The 19,671-nt window shown below is 34.8% G+C and overlaps 1 protein-coding gene across 4 annotated transcripts in view; it reads left to right on the top strand.

Moving 5' to 3' along the window:
* LOC118200977 (uncharacterized) overlaps window positions 1-19,671 on the top strand; it is a 176,589-nt gene that overhangs the window by 35,554 nt on the left and 121,364 nt on the right. For all 4 annotated transcript variants that reach the window (XM_085827498.1, XM_085827497.1, XM_085827496.1 and 1 more), the window contains exons 4-5: window positions 16,082-16,335; window positions 19,210-19,449. In XM_085827498.1, the coding sequence (XP_085683624.1) occupies window positions 16,082-16,335; window positions 19,210-19,449 (494 nt within the window). The remainder of the gene's footprint in view (window positions 1-16,081; window positions 16,336-19,209; window positions 19,450-19,671) is intronic.

Genomic DNA, 19,671 nt, shown 5'->3' with positions numbered 1-19,671 from the left:
TAAATAAACAAAAATATATTTATTATTAACAATTGGTAACTATAAAATATTTGTAAAATATAATAATTTGAATATTTTTTTTAATTAATTTAATATTTTATTAAAAAAATTATGATTTTCTTTCACGGTTAAATTTTTTATCCGAGTGAATACTTTGCAATAGATTCGGATCATTTATTAAAATGTCGTGAAATTTCTCACATGAATTTATCAAATTATATTTTAGGCTTAACACAGATTTTAAAGTTTTAATGTTCAATTGCGGTTTTTTCAATTATCCATATTTTATTGATACTAGAAAAAACACGTTCTGTTGCTGCATTTGTTCCTGGAAGGGAGAGCGTGTGTTCTACTATTTTCAAAATATTTTCATAAGGAACATTATTCTGTTTAAAATAATCTGAATAACTCCGTCCATTTTTTGTCTATTTCCACATTTGCAGACAACCAACATTTAATTTTTTCATCAGTAACGCATCTTTTTACCAATGACACCTCATCAAAAAGAACATTTTCGCAAATATTATTTTTCGGAAAATGGTTACTAATATATTAAAAAGATTTTTCCACATATTCACATAAAAATCTCCTTTTTTAATGTCACCCAATGAAAGTTTTTAATATCCTCGAATTGAATTGTCCGTTCTTCAAGATATTCCAAGTAGTTATTATAAAAACTTCTGTCTTCTTTCAGAAAATCAGGTCGTTTAATATGGAACCTTGTTCTTCCAACCTAGTAATGTCCTTTCGAATAACTAAAGGAACGTAACGTTATCAATTCTTTCTCGCAATTTTGTTTTTAAATTATTGATTTCATTTGACAGATCCGTAATTGAAATTTTGTCCCCTTCAATAATTTTCACAACATTGTGAAATAATGTAGCTTGATTCTGAATGAACTGAAGACAAATTTGTGATAAAATGTGCATTTAATCTAATTCTTTCTGAAGCGCGAAAACGAATATGGTGAAAAAACATTACAAATAATTGCTTCGGTTTTTGTCCTTTGCACGCGCAAATTTTTTGTCGTACTACGTTTTAATCATTTGCGACGTACAATCAATTGATCTGAAACTTTGATTGTGATTTATGGTGTGGAAAGCAAACAGCCCTTCAGCTAATGCTAGCTGTTCCTCCATTAACACTACATATTCCTTGACGAGGCGTGTAACGACCATGGAGGTAGGAAAGGGAGGAGGGGCCATTCCGCGCTAGAAGTGAAGTACTGCTTTGAAGCTTGGGTCACCAGACGGGGTGTTCTTTGTTTACATTCAGAAGCTCGCTTGACAAGATTCTGATAGTATTTCGACACACGACAGTTCCATAGAAATCGAAAAAGGGACACTCTCGCATGAAAGAAACATTCATAGTGTGATGGATAATAGCAATTTGTATAGTTTACTGACATTTACGCAAAAATCACATCTTGGTTATTTTTCGATAACTAACAATAGCGATTTTGATTATGAATTTGTTTTATAAAATTCTAAGCTGTTGCACTACAAAAATATAGATTTTAAGAAAATTGCTAAAAGAGATCTGCCAAAATTTATTTTCTAGAAGATTTGAAAAGTTTGAAACTTGATGGCTAAATGTAAATATAAAATTATGTACGTTAAAATATTTGTAATTAGGCACATAGGTCAGATTAAGTTTTTATTCAATAGAGTAACGCATGCAAAGGCTATCTGCCTAAAGAGAGATGCCATCGTGGAGGAATTTTGATGAAAAACTGACCTTTGAGTGGGTTTTAAAAATAATACTTATAATTTTCATTCAAATTATATTCATATATATTTTTTATGTAAAACTTTCGGGTGTATGCTAAATTAGTGTAAATTACTTTACACGAAAAATATAGTGAATGCACAGAAATTAAAGATTTGCACATGCCGGAAATGATAAATAGGAAATATGTATGGGTATTTATGCATGAGCTTGCAAAAAGCATGTATCTGCCTTTAACAAAATACTTAAATATTCATTAAATTATTTATAAATGTATTTGAAATGAAGAATTTATTCACTTATAAACAACTGTGAAAGTACTGTGAAGAAATCTAATGATTAAATGTATCTAATTTATAATGATTATAAATGTTATCTAAATATATAATAACCTTAATATTGAATTGTAAACATAAACTTAAATTCTGCTGACAAATACGTTATAAAACTATTTAAGCAAGAATTGTTCGTATTGGAAAGCAATCTGTTAAAATGTATTGTAAAGCAAATGCTATGAGATGCGCACTTAAGAACGTAATAAAGAGTTTTGGAATATGTATTGTTGAAATGAAGGGTAAAAAAAAAATCTGATAAGTATAATTAAAAGAATTATTCCCTTTACATTTTATAATAACTCAGTTACAAGTTTTAAATAATACTTTAAAAAAAAAAAAAAAAAAAAAAAAAAAAAACTTATTTTATTCCCTTTCAGAAATGTTCAGAGAAAGTCAAATACTATTTAATACCTATTTAATTACTAGGAATTAGCGAAATACTTATTTGAAGTATTTCGCTAATTCCTATTAATTCTCTAATTTAAAATGAACCGAATAGAGCATTAATTATAAATTGACTTACATTTTTCGATTTAAAAGAAGCCAAAAAATCATGTCATTTTTAAGAAAGTATTTTAGGAAAAGCTCTATAAATAGAAAAGAAATAATGCATAATTTTAATATTAATAATACAATAAACTTTGATCTTAATTTTTGTACCTTAACCGAATAAAATCGAATTACCTTAATTTTTTTTCTAATGTAATTAACGAAAACTTATGAAAATATTTCATTCAAATTAAACCATTCTGAGAAAACTGTCCTGTGAAAAGTATAGCATTTAATTCCGTTCAGAATGAAATGTTGTTTAAAAATATGTTGTTTTCACGTACTTAGGACTCTGAAGTGTTGTAGAAAAAGAAAATATATACATTTATATGTATATTTACGACGTAATTACAAAATATTTACATCCGAACGCGTCAAATCCCATAGAACTCAATGGTAAATGACCCAATGTTTTGGTCACCACGTAGGGATCGCCGGTGCTTCAGAGCAGGGTACGGAGAAACTTGTTTAGGGCGACTCCATCTTACTTCCTACCTCCATGGTAACGACAGTGTTCGAACACCACCGAGTAAATCTAACTCGTTACATCGCCTAATTCAGTTTACTCTGCATGCATTTTATGTGTTCTTTTTGTTTCTTTATATTCACTATAATAACTAATAAATAATAGGTAATATATTTTTACAGTACATTTAAAATAAGAAATGCAGATGTTTTCTAAAAAGCGGGACATTTTTAAAAATCGGCGGGACGCGGGACAGTCCTCCAGAAAGCGGGACTGTCCCGCCAAAATCGGGACGTGTAGTCACTTTATATTGGTAGCATACATAATGATAGAAATACTACAGATGTTGGTAATTTTGTAAATTAAATATATGTTAATTTATATCAGTTAGATGCATTAATTTAAATTATGAAAATGTAATTAAATTACTGAGCTCGTTAAGCAATACATTAAAATTTGAATATTAAATTGATGAATTTAGTAGTCAAATCGGAAGTCAATATTTTTTCAAATTCTTATTTTTTGCCATGTGGAAAACAAATATTTCATATCTCGTATCGCGTCAGTTGTGGTTTTGAAATGCATCTACGTATATTCCCATCGATGATAAATGGCATGGTAACGTTACGTAGCATAATGGTAAAAAAAATTTGCAATGAAGACGATGCTAATGTCAAATAGTAATAATAATAACAATAATAATAATAATAATGCATTTTTAAGACATCAGTATATTTAACAGTTAATAAATAAAAGTTGTACCACCAGTTGATACTACACAGTGTTTACCAATAAATAAAATTAAAACTCTATATCTTAACATTGATAAAGAATTTCAGTTTTGAAAGTTCTGGCGTTCGTTTTCGGCTTATCTTCATTACTTAAACAAAGCGTGCATATAAATAAATACATTTTGGAATTCATTATTGTTTGAGAAAATCGACATTGAAATTTAAAAGAAAAAAAGAAAAAATAATGAAATATAGACAGAGGATTATAATCTGTTTGTTACTTTCATAACTTCATTTCTTTGTCATTTTATTTTAGTGACTGTCGATAATTTGTGAATTCAAGTTGGAAATTTTGCTGTAGACACATCACACGGTATGACATACACTGTACGCGGTATAAAATAACGTTTGTGTAGTAAAATATTGTTAAAAAGGAAAGATGAATTTACATTTATAAATTGTTGATTTTGCTACGTTGATCGACAAAATAGTTTAATAATATGGAAGGGAAATGAAAGATTGTAGAACATATGAATTACTAGAAACAACGTGTGATCTTTATTTGTCACGGACAAAAACCGCTAAATGAACACATTTATAAATTTCAGAGGTGTTAAAAAAATCTGGTTACGTGGAAACAGTTTGCTCGAAGTGTAAAAAAAGGATTTTGCTGAAGATCAGTAGAGAAAAATAGAGAATGCCGCAGAGAAAGACGACGAATATTATCGACTATTTAAGATTCAAATCAGCATTAATGACTTTGTTTACAGTTGACAGTGAGCATTTTAATGATTTTACCAATGATAAGGTATTTTTCCCGCCTTCTTAGCTTGCCTTCGTGGTGTAGTGGTCTGCACGCTGGGCGCGTATTACAGAGGTCCGCGGTTGGATTCCCGGTGAAGGCGTTGCTCATTTTTCACTTCTCTTGCTTCCAAAAAAAATCCTAATGTCTCTCCCTCTACAGTGGCGCCCGAACTAAAAGGGTGGTGGATGATGATTCTCTACACCTAGGATTTGGCAACTGGGTCCCCTAAAACCCCAGTCGCCCTTTACAAGTAGGAGTATGTAAGGTATTTCTCACACCTTCTTAGCGTGCCTTCGTGGTGTAGTGGTCATTACGCTTGGCGCATATTCGAGAGGTCCGTGGTGTTCAGTCATAACTTTTAAAAGTCTTTTTCTTTTATTTATTTTTTCCCTAAATGACGCGTAGCTGACGATCACATACTGTATTGTTGCTTGCATACGAGTTCGTAGTACATTGAATGCACACAGGTCCGATGATAGATTAATTAAATTAATTTTATTAAAAGAAGCATTTCAGATTTCTGGAACTTTCCACAGAAATACTCGTACAGGTAATCACAGAGTGCAATCAGTAGTTACATTTCATACTGCTAAGAGCGTTAAACATAACGCAACGCAAAACCGCATCTAAAAGGCGAAGCTTTTTTAAAGATATCTCAATATTCAAAGTCGCTGTGAACTAACAACTCAGAACTACTGAGACACCGATCCTCTCTCCGGTCCTAGGTAGTTTTCAATGGGCCGCCGATATATTTCCAGTACTTTCTGTTGCTCAAAATTATTGGAAGGCATATGAAGGTCAAATACGGTAACAGTTACACAGAGCATTAATTGCAGATATTAAATTACAATATCCATTGCAGTTATACAGGCACCGGACCAAAATGTAGCCAAATGGTCGTTTAGTTTGGCGACTTTTGGCAATTTAGCGACAAAAATTAATCCGCCAGCTTGGCGATATTTCGCCAAATTAGCGAGATAGCCATTTACTTAATGTTAAATAGATTTGAGCTTGTATTCTTATTTTTCCGAGAGAGCATTGTTTTTGTCAGCTTTTCATGTTATATTATACAGAAAAGTGCGACAATTTCACATATGCTTTTAGTAAAATTTCTATGTATGTACAAAATTCGTAACAATATTAATTTACATTACGAATTACATGTGCAAGTTTTTTTTCCCGGCAGTATTTTGAAGCAAAAATTCTGGTTTCATTTACATCTGTGACTTTATTCACTTCAGTGAGAACGAAAAATGAAAATTTCACAGAAACACGTAATTTGATATTTAAATATCACAGTCTCGGCATACGAAAGTTAGCAACCTCGTGTGCGGATATTATTTTAAGGCAGAGCACTAAATTACGAGACAAAATCTGTTGTTTTCAAAATTGCTTTAAAGATAGCAGATCATGAAAAATCATTTACGCCTGATATGAATGAATATGCATAAAAAAGGATACTTATGGCAGCATAGGACTCAAAGTACTCACTCAGATATTTTAAATTGTCATAAAAATAGTCAGAACTTCAATCTTCAACAGTACAATAATTCAAGAACACTTAAGGTCTAAATAAGAAACCCCTAACGAACTGAGAGGTTTAATGTAGTTATGCACCGAAGAAACGAAACTCAAAAAGGACAGAGATTTAACTGCTGGCTATGGGTACTGAGAACAGAGAATCATTGAGCCTCTTCAATTGAAAAATATCTTACGATTATGCGAGAAAAATCGAATGATAACCTTATATAAAACTTAAAAATGTGGGTTTGGGAGTCGTAGTTTCTGAAATCAATATAGATTTTATACGTGCAATCATTTTTGTATATATGCCTCTTTTATGAAACAAATCAAATCTTATAAAAACATTAGGCATTTATAATTAAGCCCAAATACCTATAATGCGAAATTTGAAAGAAATAAGTGTGAAAAAATTTTTAGCTAACTGAATAATTTAAAGTCCCATTTTGTAGAGTCATTAGGTTATTTTTAAAGCAGAAGTGATGAAAATTGAGCAATCCTTTCGCCGGGATTCGAACCACGGACCTCTGGAATACGCGCCCAGCGTGCTGACCACTACACTACGAAGGCCCGCTAAGAAGGTGGGAGAAATACCTTATATACTTCCCCTCTTACAGGGCGGCTGGGGTTTAGGGGACCCAATCGCCAAATCCTGGGTGTGGAGAATCATCCTCTCCCGTTTTAGTTCCGGCGCCACTGTAGAGACATTAGGTATTTTTATGGAAGCAAGAGAAGTAAAAATGAGCAAAGCTTTCACCGGGAATCAAACCACAGACCTTTGGAATATGAATTCAGCGTACTGACCACTACACTAAGGAGGCGGGAGAAGTACCTTATATTAATGATTCGCAAAGTTATAGTTTTCGTTATAAAGTGTGCCTTACTTATTAAAAATAATATTTAAAATTTTATATGTAAAATTAAGGAAGGTCTGAATATATTTGCGTAAAGGAACTTTGAATTTAAGCTAAATTATTTGTATTCTAAATTCAGAAAATTTTGAATATGTTTGTTCAAAATCAATTATTGCCCTACTATTTAAAGAACAATTACAGATTTTGCTGCTATATTTCGAAACTATAGAACATAATTTTAATGGTTGAAATGTTAATATTAATATGTCTCTTTTACTTTAATAATAATAATCAACCATTAGATGGAATGTTCGTAGTAGTAGTAGTAGTAGTGTAGAGTCATTAGGTTATTTTTAAAGCAGGAATTATGAAAAATGAGCAACGCCCTCGCCGGGAATCGAACCAAGGACCTCTGGAATACGCGCCCGGCGTACTGACCGCTACACTACGAAGGCATGCTAAGAAGGCGGGAGAAATACTTTGTAGTAGTATACGTCATAGCAAGTAATGTAATACCAATGTTATCTCGCTACGCACGGTGAAGGGATTTTTCAACAAGGAGACGCAATTTTATTTCCTCCAGGGCCAGCTTAACGCATGGACCAGCTGAACATTTGCTTTGAGGCCCCACGAGCATAGAGGCTCCATGATAATCCATTTACTTTACATTTCTATGACTGGTTGTCGTATTAGGGGCTCTTATACACTGCTTTGCCTAGGGTCCCAGTATGCTGTTGAGCTGGTTCTAATTCCACCCTATATTTATCTATTTGCATCCAAAGTGCAAATTAATAACACAATTCATTCTTTTAATTTCTTAAAGACAGCTGTTGTTTCACTTTCAAATATTAATTATGTGCTCCGGTTATGCTCTGTCATACAGACCAGTTTCATCTATGTCATGAATTTCATGTGGCTTTGTATTCTTTTAGAACCCCGAGTAAAATATCTTTTATCCAGTTCTCAGCTGAATGATGATCTGTCCTTTGTTTCTTCCGATAAACGATGCTGTTCTCGTTTCCCAATGAATTAAAACCACCAGTTTCCATAAAGTTCCATAAAATTAAATAAAATTTCTGGTTCACAAGTAAATGTGAACCAGTTTCCATAAAATTTTCTCCTTGCATTTTTATCCAATTCTGCAGCTGGTCAAAGGAGCTCTAGATATTGGAATAGTGTCATAGCCTGAAGCCATTTTAGAAGAGCAGTTTCAACTAATCTCAATTTTCCTTCCATTTTAGGCTTCCTTGAGACATTTGCATTTCTTATTCGTTCTTTATTTAAGTAATTATATTTCTTTGTGTGCACAATGCTGTTTGGGAAACTCCGATTTTTATACGCTGCATCTCTTTGGCTACATTTACCAAACGTGCCATAATCTTTCAGCAGTTTTCCTTTTGTTTCAGGCTTAAATCATTCCCTTCAGGCATTTTTGACACTTCACATGTCACGCACACAGCGAATAAAAAAAATTTCTTACTATGAGTTATTCAAATCTAAAATTCCCGTTTCTGGCCAGCCGGAAGATTGCTCTTTTTCTATGAAGTTGACCTGTCACTTCAAGATTATTATGTGTCTAATCAGTGCTTTCTTTTCTTTTTTTCTTCAGCCTACAACGATCACTCCCTTTTTCCAATCAAAGATTGGAAATCAAAGATTACTTACATTTTCCAATCAAAGATTGGTAAAATGTAAGTAAGTATTTCATGATCTTTTCCGAGAACACTCCGCAAATTTAATATGTGTATGTACTTCCATCCCCTGCAGCTGGTGTTCGGGAAAGGAAATCAGTGCTCTCTTAACCACCATCTTTTTTTTTTTATTTCTAGGAAATATTCACCTGTACATAATCAAAGAAATTGTTTGAATGCCTGTAGGGAACTGTTTTAATTAATAATAAGGTAAAGGTACTGTGTCACTCTCATCTCTAGAACGGAAAAAGAGATTTATAAACATTGTCTGACCAGGAGTAGGAACAACATCCCTCAGGAGGTTTTGATTCTAACTACACTGACCGAAATTCCTGCTAAAATCGTTTTATTAAAGTGCTACATAACTGAAAAATAAGTGAATAAACTAGAAAGAGCTTTTTTCCGAATTAAATAATTTATTCTAGATCTGAAAAATTCGTTTTTCACCGTTTGAGTTGGCATTGAAAAGAAAGTTTTATTTTCATACCAAATTAAACTTGGAAATTATTTTCAGTTAAGAAAGTTTATAAGTATATCCATTTAATCGAATGACTTTTAGAATGTTTATTAATCTTCGTTTCTAATGATTCTCTTGAATTTTATAAGTAATTAATTATCCCATGTGTATAGCGTCTATTCGAAAAACGTAATTATAGGCTTTATTTCCTTAAATATTGATATGAGAATCCTGCTACAAATTAAGAATTTTCTTAAAGTTAGTAAAGAAGTTTAGGAATTTTTGGTTTCAATACACATAAAAATCTAACTTTTTATGTGGTCTCCGTTCTGCAAAAAAGCCATTTGATAAACTCCTTATTATGCTTCACTGAATTCTAAATTTAAGTGCGAAATTCACAGAGATTCGTCTAATTAACATATTCATGGATTAAGCTGCAAACTTAAGACGTGAATATTATTTTAACCAATAGGGGAGATTTAATTGACAAGAGGAACAAACTTTGCTTTTAAAGTTGATAGACGTATCTACAATTTCGATGACAACAGTTATCGAAAAGTTATTTAGAGGATGTTGGCATGATTTTTAGACGATTTTCCTCGCATCTACAGCAATATTTAAAAATTTTTATGTTTAAAATGTATTGTTTGATAATCCTTATTCTTCTCTATTTTTCTACTTCGTAATTTTGAAAATAATAGAGATTTTTGTAATGTCGGTAGAGGTATTTTGCCCCATTCCTCTTGAGCAGCTTTCCAAAGTCCAAGTAGGATTGTAGGTCGATGTCCGGATAGCCCCTCTTAAACAGCTTTCCAAAGTCCAAGGAGGGTTGTAGATCGATGTCCGGATAACCCCTCTTGAACAGCTTTCCAAAGTCCAAGGGGGGTTGTAGGTCGATGTCCGGATAATCCTTCTTGAACAGCTTTCCAACGTCCAAGGGGAGTTGTAGGTCGATGTCCGGATAATCCTTCTTGAACAGCTTTCCAAAGTCCAAGGAGGGTTGTAAGTGGATGTCCACGTAATCCCTCTTGAACAGCTTTCCAAAGTTTAAGGAGGGTTGTAGGTCGATGTTCGAATAATTCGCTTTTTAAAAGTCCAAAAGAGCAAAAATTCATGGGTTGCATCAGAATTTTTAAATGCGATATGAATGAATGGTAGGGGCTTGAATCCCATTTCTCGTTCCATTTTCTCCAGGAAATTAGCAATGGATTTTGATACGTGGCTCTTGCTTTGTCTTAACGCAGTTCTATTGATTGATGGCACTGTGACAAAAGAGAAGGCATTTAATATTTAAAAACTGGGTATCAGATATATTGGAATTGACCTTAACATTTTTATCCAGTCTTTTTATTTTTAATTTGCCGTTAGTAACCAGCAACAATGCTAAATTCCTTGGAAAAGCTTTGTTCAGATTCGTTGAACCATGTTTTAAGATATTTTTGATGGTAATAAATAGATCTTGTTTTGTTGCAATCATTTAAATGCAAAATTGATCTATTGTGACAACATTTTCCCATTTTTACCCGCATAATGTTTCTTTTTAAGAATTCTGCAGGGCGTTCTGTGTAGGCGATGTCGTAGAGAAAGACGACGCGCATTACCACCTTTTTAAGTTTCAAATCAGCATTAATCACTTCGTTTACAGTTGACAGTGAGCATTTTAATGATTTTGCCACTATCCTTTAACTTGCGGAGTTTCTTTCAGCATTAAAGATCTTACCTTTGCAAATTCGAAACATCCTGCCTTTTCCTTGGGTAGGTACTTAGAAAATGTTTCCACTAGAAGCCAAACTTCGACAAATTTTCATTTCTTGTTGACAATATTACCTGTCGTAGCTTTAGATATCGAAAAACCATGGCTTTTACGATATTTTGTAATAACTAGCTAGGAATAATTTTTTTTCAAAAGAGCACGAACATAGCCTTCTGTCTATTGTTTCTTCAACACCACCATTTTACATGACACGGAAACTGTCTAGCAAATGATAATCAATACATTTAAAAATATAGCTGCAGTTAAAAAAATTTCCAAGGAAACGCATATTTTTTTAGCAAAGCAAAATCATCTAAAAATGTGCAGATAGCATCTGTAATCCTCAAATATCTTCCCGTTTTACAAAAGAATGTAGCCTTGCATATTTAACAGTTGAGTAATGAGTCATGAGCATTTTGTTATCTGGTTCCTTTTTGCTGTATATGGGTCCACATATATGGTCCCATATATACAGCACATATCGGACCATGCACATGCACTCTTTTGCAAAAACATCGAAGCTCCAAGAAGGACGTTTGCGATTGTGACGAAATTTGGTATCAAAAACATCTTGGTCGACCATGCAAATGATCAAAGTTTCAAGGCAAATGAACAGGAATTGATATCATAGCGAGCATTTATAGTGCGCATTTCGCAAAGTATAAAAACAGTAACAGAAACTGAATGTTTATCTTTTTTTGTTGCTGCCATTGTAATTCCGTAAAGAAGCAACTAAAGATGCCATTACGACGATATAGAAAACCTTACAGACAACTAAACGAACAACAACTAAACGGCAACGTTCGAAGACAACGACTTCGAACGTTGTCGCATTTTAGGGCTGCGTGAAGCTGAGTGGTCATACCGAGCAATAGGCAGCCACCTGCAGCGAACAAACACTGCTGTCCAAAGACGTTGGCAGCAACAGTTGCTACAAGAAAATTGCCGACGAAATGAAGGCTCTGGAAGGCCAAGGAATGCAAATGCGAGGTAAGATAGGAAGATTGTTCGCTAGGCCCGAACCGGCCCAACGGTATCATTGACGACTATTCAACGCACTGCAGTCATGTCTATACCTCCCATGGTGCCGTCCGTCAACTCACGATGCTTGTCTGAGGCGGGGTTACGCTCACAGAGGCCTTTGACCTTTCCTTTGCCTTTGATCCCACAAAATCGGCGGAGTCGTCTGGAGGGGTGTCGCAGCCGAACACAATGGCTGCCATAAGACTGACATCGTATAGTGTTCAGCGATGTATCCCGCTTCACTATTCAAGCAGATGACTACCGTGTTCGTGTCTGGAGAGGACGGGGCCAGCGGTTCCAATCAGCCTTTGTTTTACAAAGGCATATAGCCATAACCCCTGGTGTGATGGTGTGGGGCACTATTTCTTATGAGAGCAGGCCATCTTTAGTCATCCTCCGTTTACCTTTAACAGCTCAAAGACATATTAATACCATCCTGCGGCTGGTTGCATTACCCTTCATGGCACGTCATCCTGGGGCCATTTTCCAACAAGATAATGCCAGGCCACATACCGCTCGCATATCTCTGGACTGTCTCCGTGTGGTTGATACTCTTCCTTGGCCAGCAATGTCACCAGACTTTTCACCAATCGAACATGTCTGGGACATGGTAGACCGCCAAATTTGGGCACCACAAAATATCGCAGATCTGGAGCGGCAACTGTTGAATGCTTGGCAGAATGTGTCGCAGGATGATATTAGGAACCTCTACCACTCCTTTCCTCGACGAATTCAAGCATGCATTGCCGCCAGGGGCGGTTCGACCAACTCCTAATTTGAACAATGGGTGATTGCGATCCGCGAACAGGTACTACGACCTTGATTTTTTAATCATTTTATTATCTGTGTATGAGCTATGCACATATTCAATTTAATCAAAAACAACCACTTCCATGGTGCTTCGATTTTTTTGCAATATATAGCATTGGTCCCATATGTGCCCCATTGGCCCATTAACCCGGACGGGGTATTAGTCTCGAAACGGGATCTGGCGGCGTATCACTTTAAATGTCAGAATCACTTTTCAAATTATTGCGACGAAATACTATAGCCCTTTATTGCTTTTAAAGAAATTAAATAATGAAGAATCTGCATGAAAGTACGTATGTTTCTCGCAGTGTGAAAAAACGATGGTACCTAGGGGGCCATCAAATTCTAAATAACGTAGTCCTCCAGCCGAATATGTATGCCTGGAAGATCGAATTTTGAATTCCGAATTTTATATTTCATAATTTGTATAACTTTAAGCAATTTTAAACAAACTCAGCGATTTGAAAGCGAGTGCCACTACTTGGTACGAACTCGCCAATACTCTACGGGTTAAAATATTGTTATATCCAGCGCACCAGACTGTATATCGGAAATTCTACTAAAGGCATGCTGTTTTTAAGTATTTTATAATTTTGCTATTCAGCTGAATTTTATGTGACGTAAGAGCGAATAACATGATATTTAATTAATGAATTTAACACACAAAACGTTAATAATAAAAAGAAAAATAAATCAAGCCGTCTTGCAAAGAAGACTGTACATTGATATGATCAATTGAAAAAAGACTAAATAGAAAAAAGCATGCCAACACTTAATACTTCATCGGGAATTCTAAACATATGATGCTTTTGAATTTTTTGTAATTTTGCTGTTGAATTGTATACAGCGTAAGTGCGAAGAAAATAATGCTTTAAATTAAAGCTAAAAAGACAAAAAGAAATGGGTTAGTATGGGTGAGTGCTACAGCAGACTGGTTAGATTGCGAACTGAGCGAGAGCGTAGAAAACCCTTAACAAACCCATTTAGGGGACCATTAAAACCTGATTTTTTTTTTTTTTTCCTTTTTTTTTTTTTTTTTTTTTAGAAATTTATTTATTGAGTTCTCCATTTTATTGAAATCGAAATTGTTTGAATGCATGACACGTGCTGAGCTGCATCAATACATAAAGTTGTTTCGTATTGTAGTACTCCATAAGGAATTGCGGTAATTGGAAATTTAAGTGATGAACACCGTTGAACACCGTGGGCTGTAAAAGTCAATCCACCCACTGGGTTAATGGGCCTGGATGCACACATGGGGTGGATTGACCACATTTGGGCTAATATGCATAGAATTTTCACCAATGGCTGCATTCGTTAAATGCAAATTAATGAAACTTTATACATATTACGCCATAAACATTATTCATAACAAAACAAAATAATTTTGTATAATCCTCTGTTTAACGCTTCAAACAGAACTTGTCAAGGGAGACGTGTTTTGAAGCCTTAAACCATTTTGATTAATGAGTTAAAAATACACTTTTAGTTTCTCTGAATCATTTGAGATTGAAAATCGCTTTTAAGTATCAAACTTTCATTTTTAAAGCAAAAATCTAAAAGCTCTCGAATATTCAGGTCTTTTCCCTACATGCATTCGTATCCCAATTAAACCAATAATTTTATACAAATGCTAAAAAATAGTAAACGAACCTAAAAAAGGCCTAAAAATACTCCATTGGTCAGATACGCCATTGGGTGAGATCGTCAATAAGCGGCGAAAATTCGTTGCTTTATTTCGAGAAATTTTTATACGTTATTTAAAAGTGCATGTCTAGGATCAATATTTGAGGAAATAAATTATGTAATCATTTTTTAAAAATATCCCACGTAAAATCAAACAAAAGAATTAATTGTAACAAAGATTCAGAAATAAATTTTTAATAATAATTTCTGCTATCAAAGAATGCTTCTAAGTTTGGTAATATTGAATGGAACTTCGTGCATATTGAATTTATGACCTACTAACTTTACGCTTGGCTTCATTCGCGTTAACGTCCTTAAATAAGTTTCAACTCCGCGTGAATTTTAAAAATACACTCCGCGTAAAATTTCAAAATAAAGAACATTCGAGCGCCTTAAAATCTGGTGTGTGGTGTGGTGTATTTAATTATGGTAAAGCACACTAGGGCTATCTGCCTAAGGGAAGGGATGCCTTCGTAGAGGACTTTCTGAGGGAAGCTGGCTTGTATACACGTTACACACGGGGAAAACCACGAAAACACCCATGCAGAGCCCGTCCGCGGGATTCGAATCTCGGACCGAACTACCAGTGTTCAGCGACTTTACAGCTCGGCCGCTGGTGGGCGAACGCCTTAAAATGATAAAACAATTTTTTTTTATCGCACACAGTAAAATGTAAAGAATATAAAATGAAAATGCAATTTTTCAAGCAACAATAACAGAAATATGTAACTCTAATAAATAGATCTTAAAAAATACGAAACAAAACATTAGATATATCACAAAAGTTGAAATGTTGATAATAGTTTCAAGTCGGTAAGTTAATTAAAAGTTATTAATTTTAAAATGATTTTCCACGTGTAAATCAGTGAGCTTTGACCTTTTCGCCAACCTAATGGTCGACCGGATACCAGCTCCCCCTCTCTCCTTCTCTTTCGATTCGCAACCTGTCAACAAAGAGTTAACAATAGCAAGCGGAGTATTGTTTCCTCTGCGATTAAGCTGGAAATACTTAAGCGACAAAAACTGTTACACTACCATCGTTCATATCATTCAGAAAGCGACACAAGTTACTAAATTTCTAGAAATTTGGATAATTAGATCAAAAGTTGTAATTTTTATCACCAATTTCTTGATCCCGCACGGGAAGCCTCAAGAAAAAATCCCTAATGTCGCTAATGAGTCGCATTCAAATTAGCGGTTTCAGAGTTTTTAATTAGTATATCAGCTGATTAAACTCGTACGAAGATAAGAATGGTATCGATGGATTCCGACTAATTTTCGGAATCAACGAATATGTGTCTCGAAATTCAACTAACCGCCATTCCATAGATATTTGTGAAAATATAAATTGGCGTGTAGACAAATCCCTTTAATAGGGAAAAACCCAACAAAGTAAGTGAAAAATGTAGGGGAAAAGTAGTTTTTAATTAATATGTCGGCTAATTAAAGTCGTACGAGGACATTTTATAGCCTATAACCTTTCATAATATATCAAAAATATTTCTTGAAAATTTCATGATGATCGGTTGAGTAATTAAGGCGTGAAAGCGTAACAAACACACAAACTCACATTCGCATTTATAATATTAGTAAGGATTCTTTGTAGTTTTATTATTTTCCCACGAAACACTATAATATATTATTCTTACCTCATGTTCATCGTATATTTCAGACATCTAGACGAAAGACTGGATGTTGTTGAAGGAGAGCTGCAAGGTGTGAGCAATTCTAGTGCCATTTTGAGGTTAGAGCAAGAGGTCGAGGCACTTTCAAATAAACTGCACTTCTTGAATTCCTCTCTTGAAGATATGTGGCGCCTTAAGGAAGCTCAGCTTCATGAAACGGTGAGAGCAAACAGAAGAGAAGACTTGCAGGAGTTAGAAAATGGCCTTAACTACCTGCGGAAGGAGGTTCTGGTACTTCAGAGTAATTATTATCATAACTATTAAAATTAACCTTTCTTTTAAAATTAGGTTAAGTATTATAGTAATTAAAATTACTTATTTTTATTTATCGCTTAAAATACTAATAGATTCTTCGGATGTATAACCGCCGTAGTATAACCGATGTATAACCGCCTGTAGCTTTGCTACAGGAAAATATAATGATATGATGGAAAGTTATTAAGTATTTAAAATATAATGATATGAAAAGTTATTAAGTATTTAAAATATAATGATATGGAAAGTTATTAAGTATTTAAATTATTATAAAATGATATCTATTACTGCCAGATAGTATTACCTGAAAAATGAAAATCAAGAAGTGTCTTAAAGGCATATGCTCCCTTCGTGATGGAAAGAATATCTATTCTGTAATTTAACTTCTACCATAATCTTTGAGATACGTAATTGCTGCAATCGTCAGCTCCGATACATCATCGGAAAAGGCAACTTTAATCTTTTGTTCATGATGTAATTCTGTAACATGTAATCGTTCGCATGAGGTTGTTGTGCTGCTGTTGTGACTTATCTAACTTGTCTGACAGTAACATCAGAGCAAGCCCACGAAATTCATCGTGGCAAGTAGTACAAGATTGGGCCTGTCGTTCGCAAGAGCCTTGAGCACAGTACAGGTGACAGTACGACTCTGATAAGTTTGCCTCCCGTTTTGATGAAGAGCACCCTGGGAGGGGGGAGGAGACGGGTCCGAAGGTCCCACCCCTCTTACCCTACCACCAACTTCTCAAGAGGACTTTCGGATCTCCGCATATTTAGTGTGCCCCATGCCGCATAGACACTATACATTTACAAACATCCATGCCTTTTCTGGGATTCGAATCCGGACCCTTCGGTACGGCAGTCAGTGTTCCTAACCACTCTGCCGCTTTGGCTTGAAAGCGAATGGTAACTGTGAATCTTCATACCTCTGCCGCTTTGGCTTGAGAGAGAATGGTAACTGTGAGTGTGGGGCGGAGGGTCATCCAGACTATTTTGTGTTCTCCTGCCCACACACACAGCACTTAGCAGCCTTAAGCAACCAGGAGGGAGATTCTGTCCAAATTGGTTCTAGAGTCTAACAAAGTAACAGAGTTGCCCAGCGGAAACTGAAAACAATAATTGACTACTGTACTAGCAATTACTCTTCTGACGCTGGAAGATAGTAGCCATAAAAGTCTATATAAGCTAGTTAAATATGTCAGCAACATAGTATGTGATATGTATGTTCAATGTGTCATTTTGTATTTATGCTATGCCAGGTTTTCATACACAAAGTTCGCGTACCTCATTGGCATGCTTCATGTAAACTTTAACTATCACGATAACGTATATGTATAGATGTATATATTAATATGAGTATGTATACTTTTATTTGTTTCGGAATATATATGTAAGTATGTGTGTATATATCTGTATCTGAGTTGGTATTTATATGTATATACATACATTTTGATTGTACACTTCTTGAAGTGCCTTGTATGCACATGTATATTTCTTTGTACATTGTTTTCTTCAAGTGCCTTGTATACACATGTATATTTCTTTTTTTGCATTTTATAAATGTCGTATGCTCAGCCTGGGCTGCCCAGGGCTGCAGCCTGGTAGCTAGTGGTTGACTCCCACCGAGTTGGTAACCAATTCTGCATGGATATATCTATACCTGGGTCGGAAGTCAACTCAGCGGTCTACTCTCTAGTCACTATCCCGATTTGGCGGCCTATGACCCTGTTACACTGATAAACAAATCATGGCTCTGTTTCAAATAGCTGGTGCATAAAAATGAACTCCAAAAGTTGCGGGTATTTAAGATAAAAAATTTAAGGTATCAAATTTAAGGAAATTTCAAATTGAAGGTATCATAGTAGGAGACTATATAAATAGCCTTACGTAAAGTGACTCATTACTTTAAATGTCGCGTATTAACATCAGCTAAGAGAATGGCTAAGGCCGGAATAGTCATTGGCAGAGCTGAACGTAAACTTCAGGCATCGCTGCCAAGAATTCTACATCTAAAACATTCAAGACCCTCGACTTAACACTTTTTAATCTAGCTTGTATTCTGGTGAGGTACGGAATGGAGAAGTAAAGCCTTAAATCATAATAATTGGTAAGATAACTTAAAATATTCTATAACTTCTGAAAGATTTTGCGCTTTGCAGTGAAATAGGATGGCTTATCACATTTTTCCAGTTCCTCCTCAATTTTGACAGAAAGCACCCCGAGGAATGGGTCCGAGGGTCTCCCCCCTCTCCCCCCCAAAAAAAACCACACGAGAATCATCCTTTAAGCTTCGTCATATATTTAGAGTGATCCCAATTTGCAAAGAAGATCCAAATTGCCCACTATTCCAGTTGGGCAGTTTCGAACGGTCGTAAAGACATTATACACTGAATCTTCATTTCAATCATTTAATAAAAAGCTGTTTTAAATTGAGTGAATATGATCCAAAAATGAGAGATGTATTTGTTATCCTGAAAAAGATCCTTGCCGTTTTATCATGTCCTGTAGATAACCATCTCTTAATAATAACGAGGTAATTACCCCTATTCATATTGTGTCCTTGCCCAAGAAAAACAACTGTGCATGTTCCCGTTAGGTGTTGTACAGAATGCCGGGAAGAAAAAATGCTAAAGCTTAGTTTAGCATTTTTTAGTTTAGCTCAGCCTTTCAAAGGGCATTTATAGTTCTTTTGCAGCACATATTATTTAAAAAACATTGTAAAAAGAGAATGGATAGCTTTTCGTATTATATAAGCTGTTAGTAACTGTGTGTTTAATATACCATTGAAATGCTTTTAGAATTTTTTTAATTTTATGTAAAAGTAAATCTCAAGGCATTTTCTTACACATTTTATTTTCAGACAAATCAGTTTTCTTAGACACGGCCATCCTAGCTGAAAAGGATCGAGAATTCGAGCAATCGTCATTGCTCAAGAACCTTAGTGTCGAAACGGATGCCCTGAAATCTGAAATGGACAGGCTTCTTAGCGTTACGTCCAAGTTGCAGACTTACCTGCAAATATTGTCAGCAGACCTGGCTTCTATTGAAAATCGTTTCGAAAACCTCAATGAAGCAGTGTCTTCCGGACTGTATCTCCAAGGTTTGAGATATAACTTTTCTTAATTTTGGAATTATATTTAATATCATATATGTGTTGTTTCTGTAATATATGATTACATTTTTATATGTGATTTATCTCACTTCTCTGACAGCAACATCAGAAGAAGCCCACGCGATTCATCGTGGCAAGGATTGCATGAATACCCTTGCCGTTGGCACCAGCCTTAAGCACCATAGAGGTGGCAGTACGACTTCTCCTAAT

This window comes from Stegodyphus dumicola, chromosome 12 (genome assembly GCF_044657685.1).
Source record: "Stegodyphus dumicola isolate Sdum_Otavi_A_Nest chromosome 12, ASM4465768v1".
NCBI classification, from domain to species: domain Eukaryota; kingdom Metazoa; phylum Arthropoda; class Arachnida; order Araneae; family Eresidae; genus Stegodyphus; species Stegodyphus dumicola.
The sequence above is the reverse complement of the archived record's forward strand: the minus strand, read 5'-3'. Positions and strand labels throughout refer to the sequence as shown.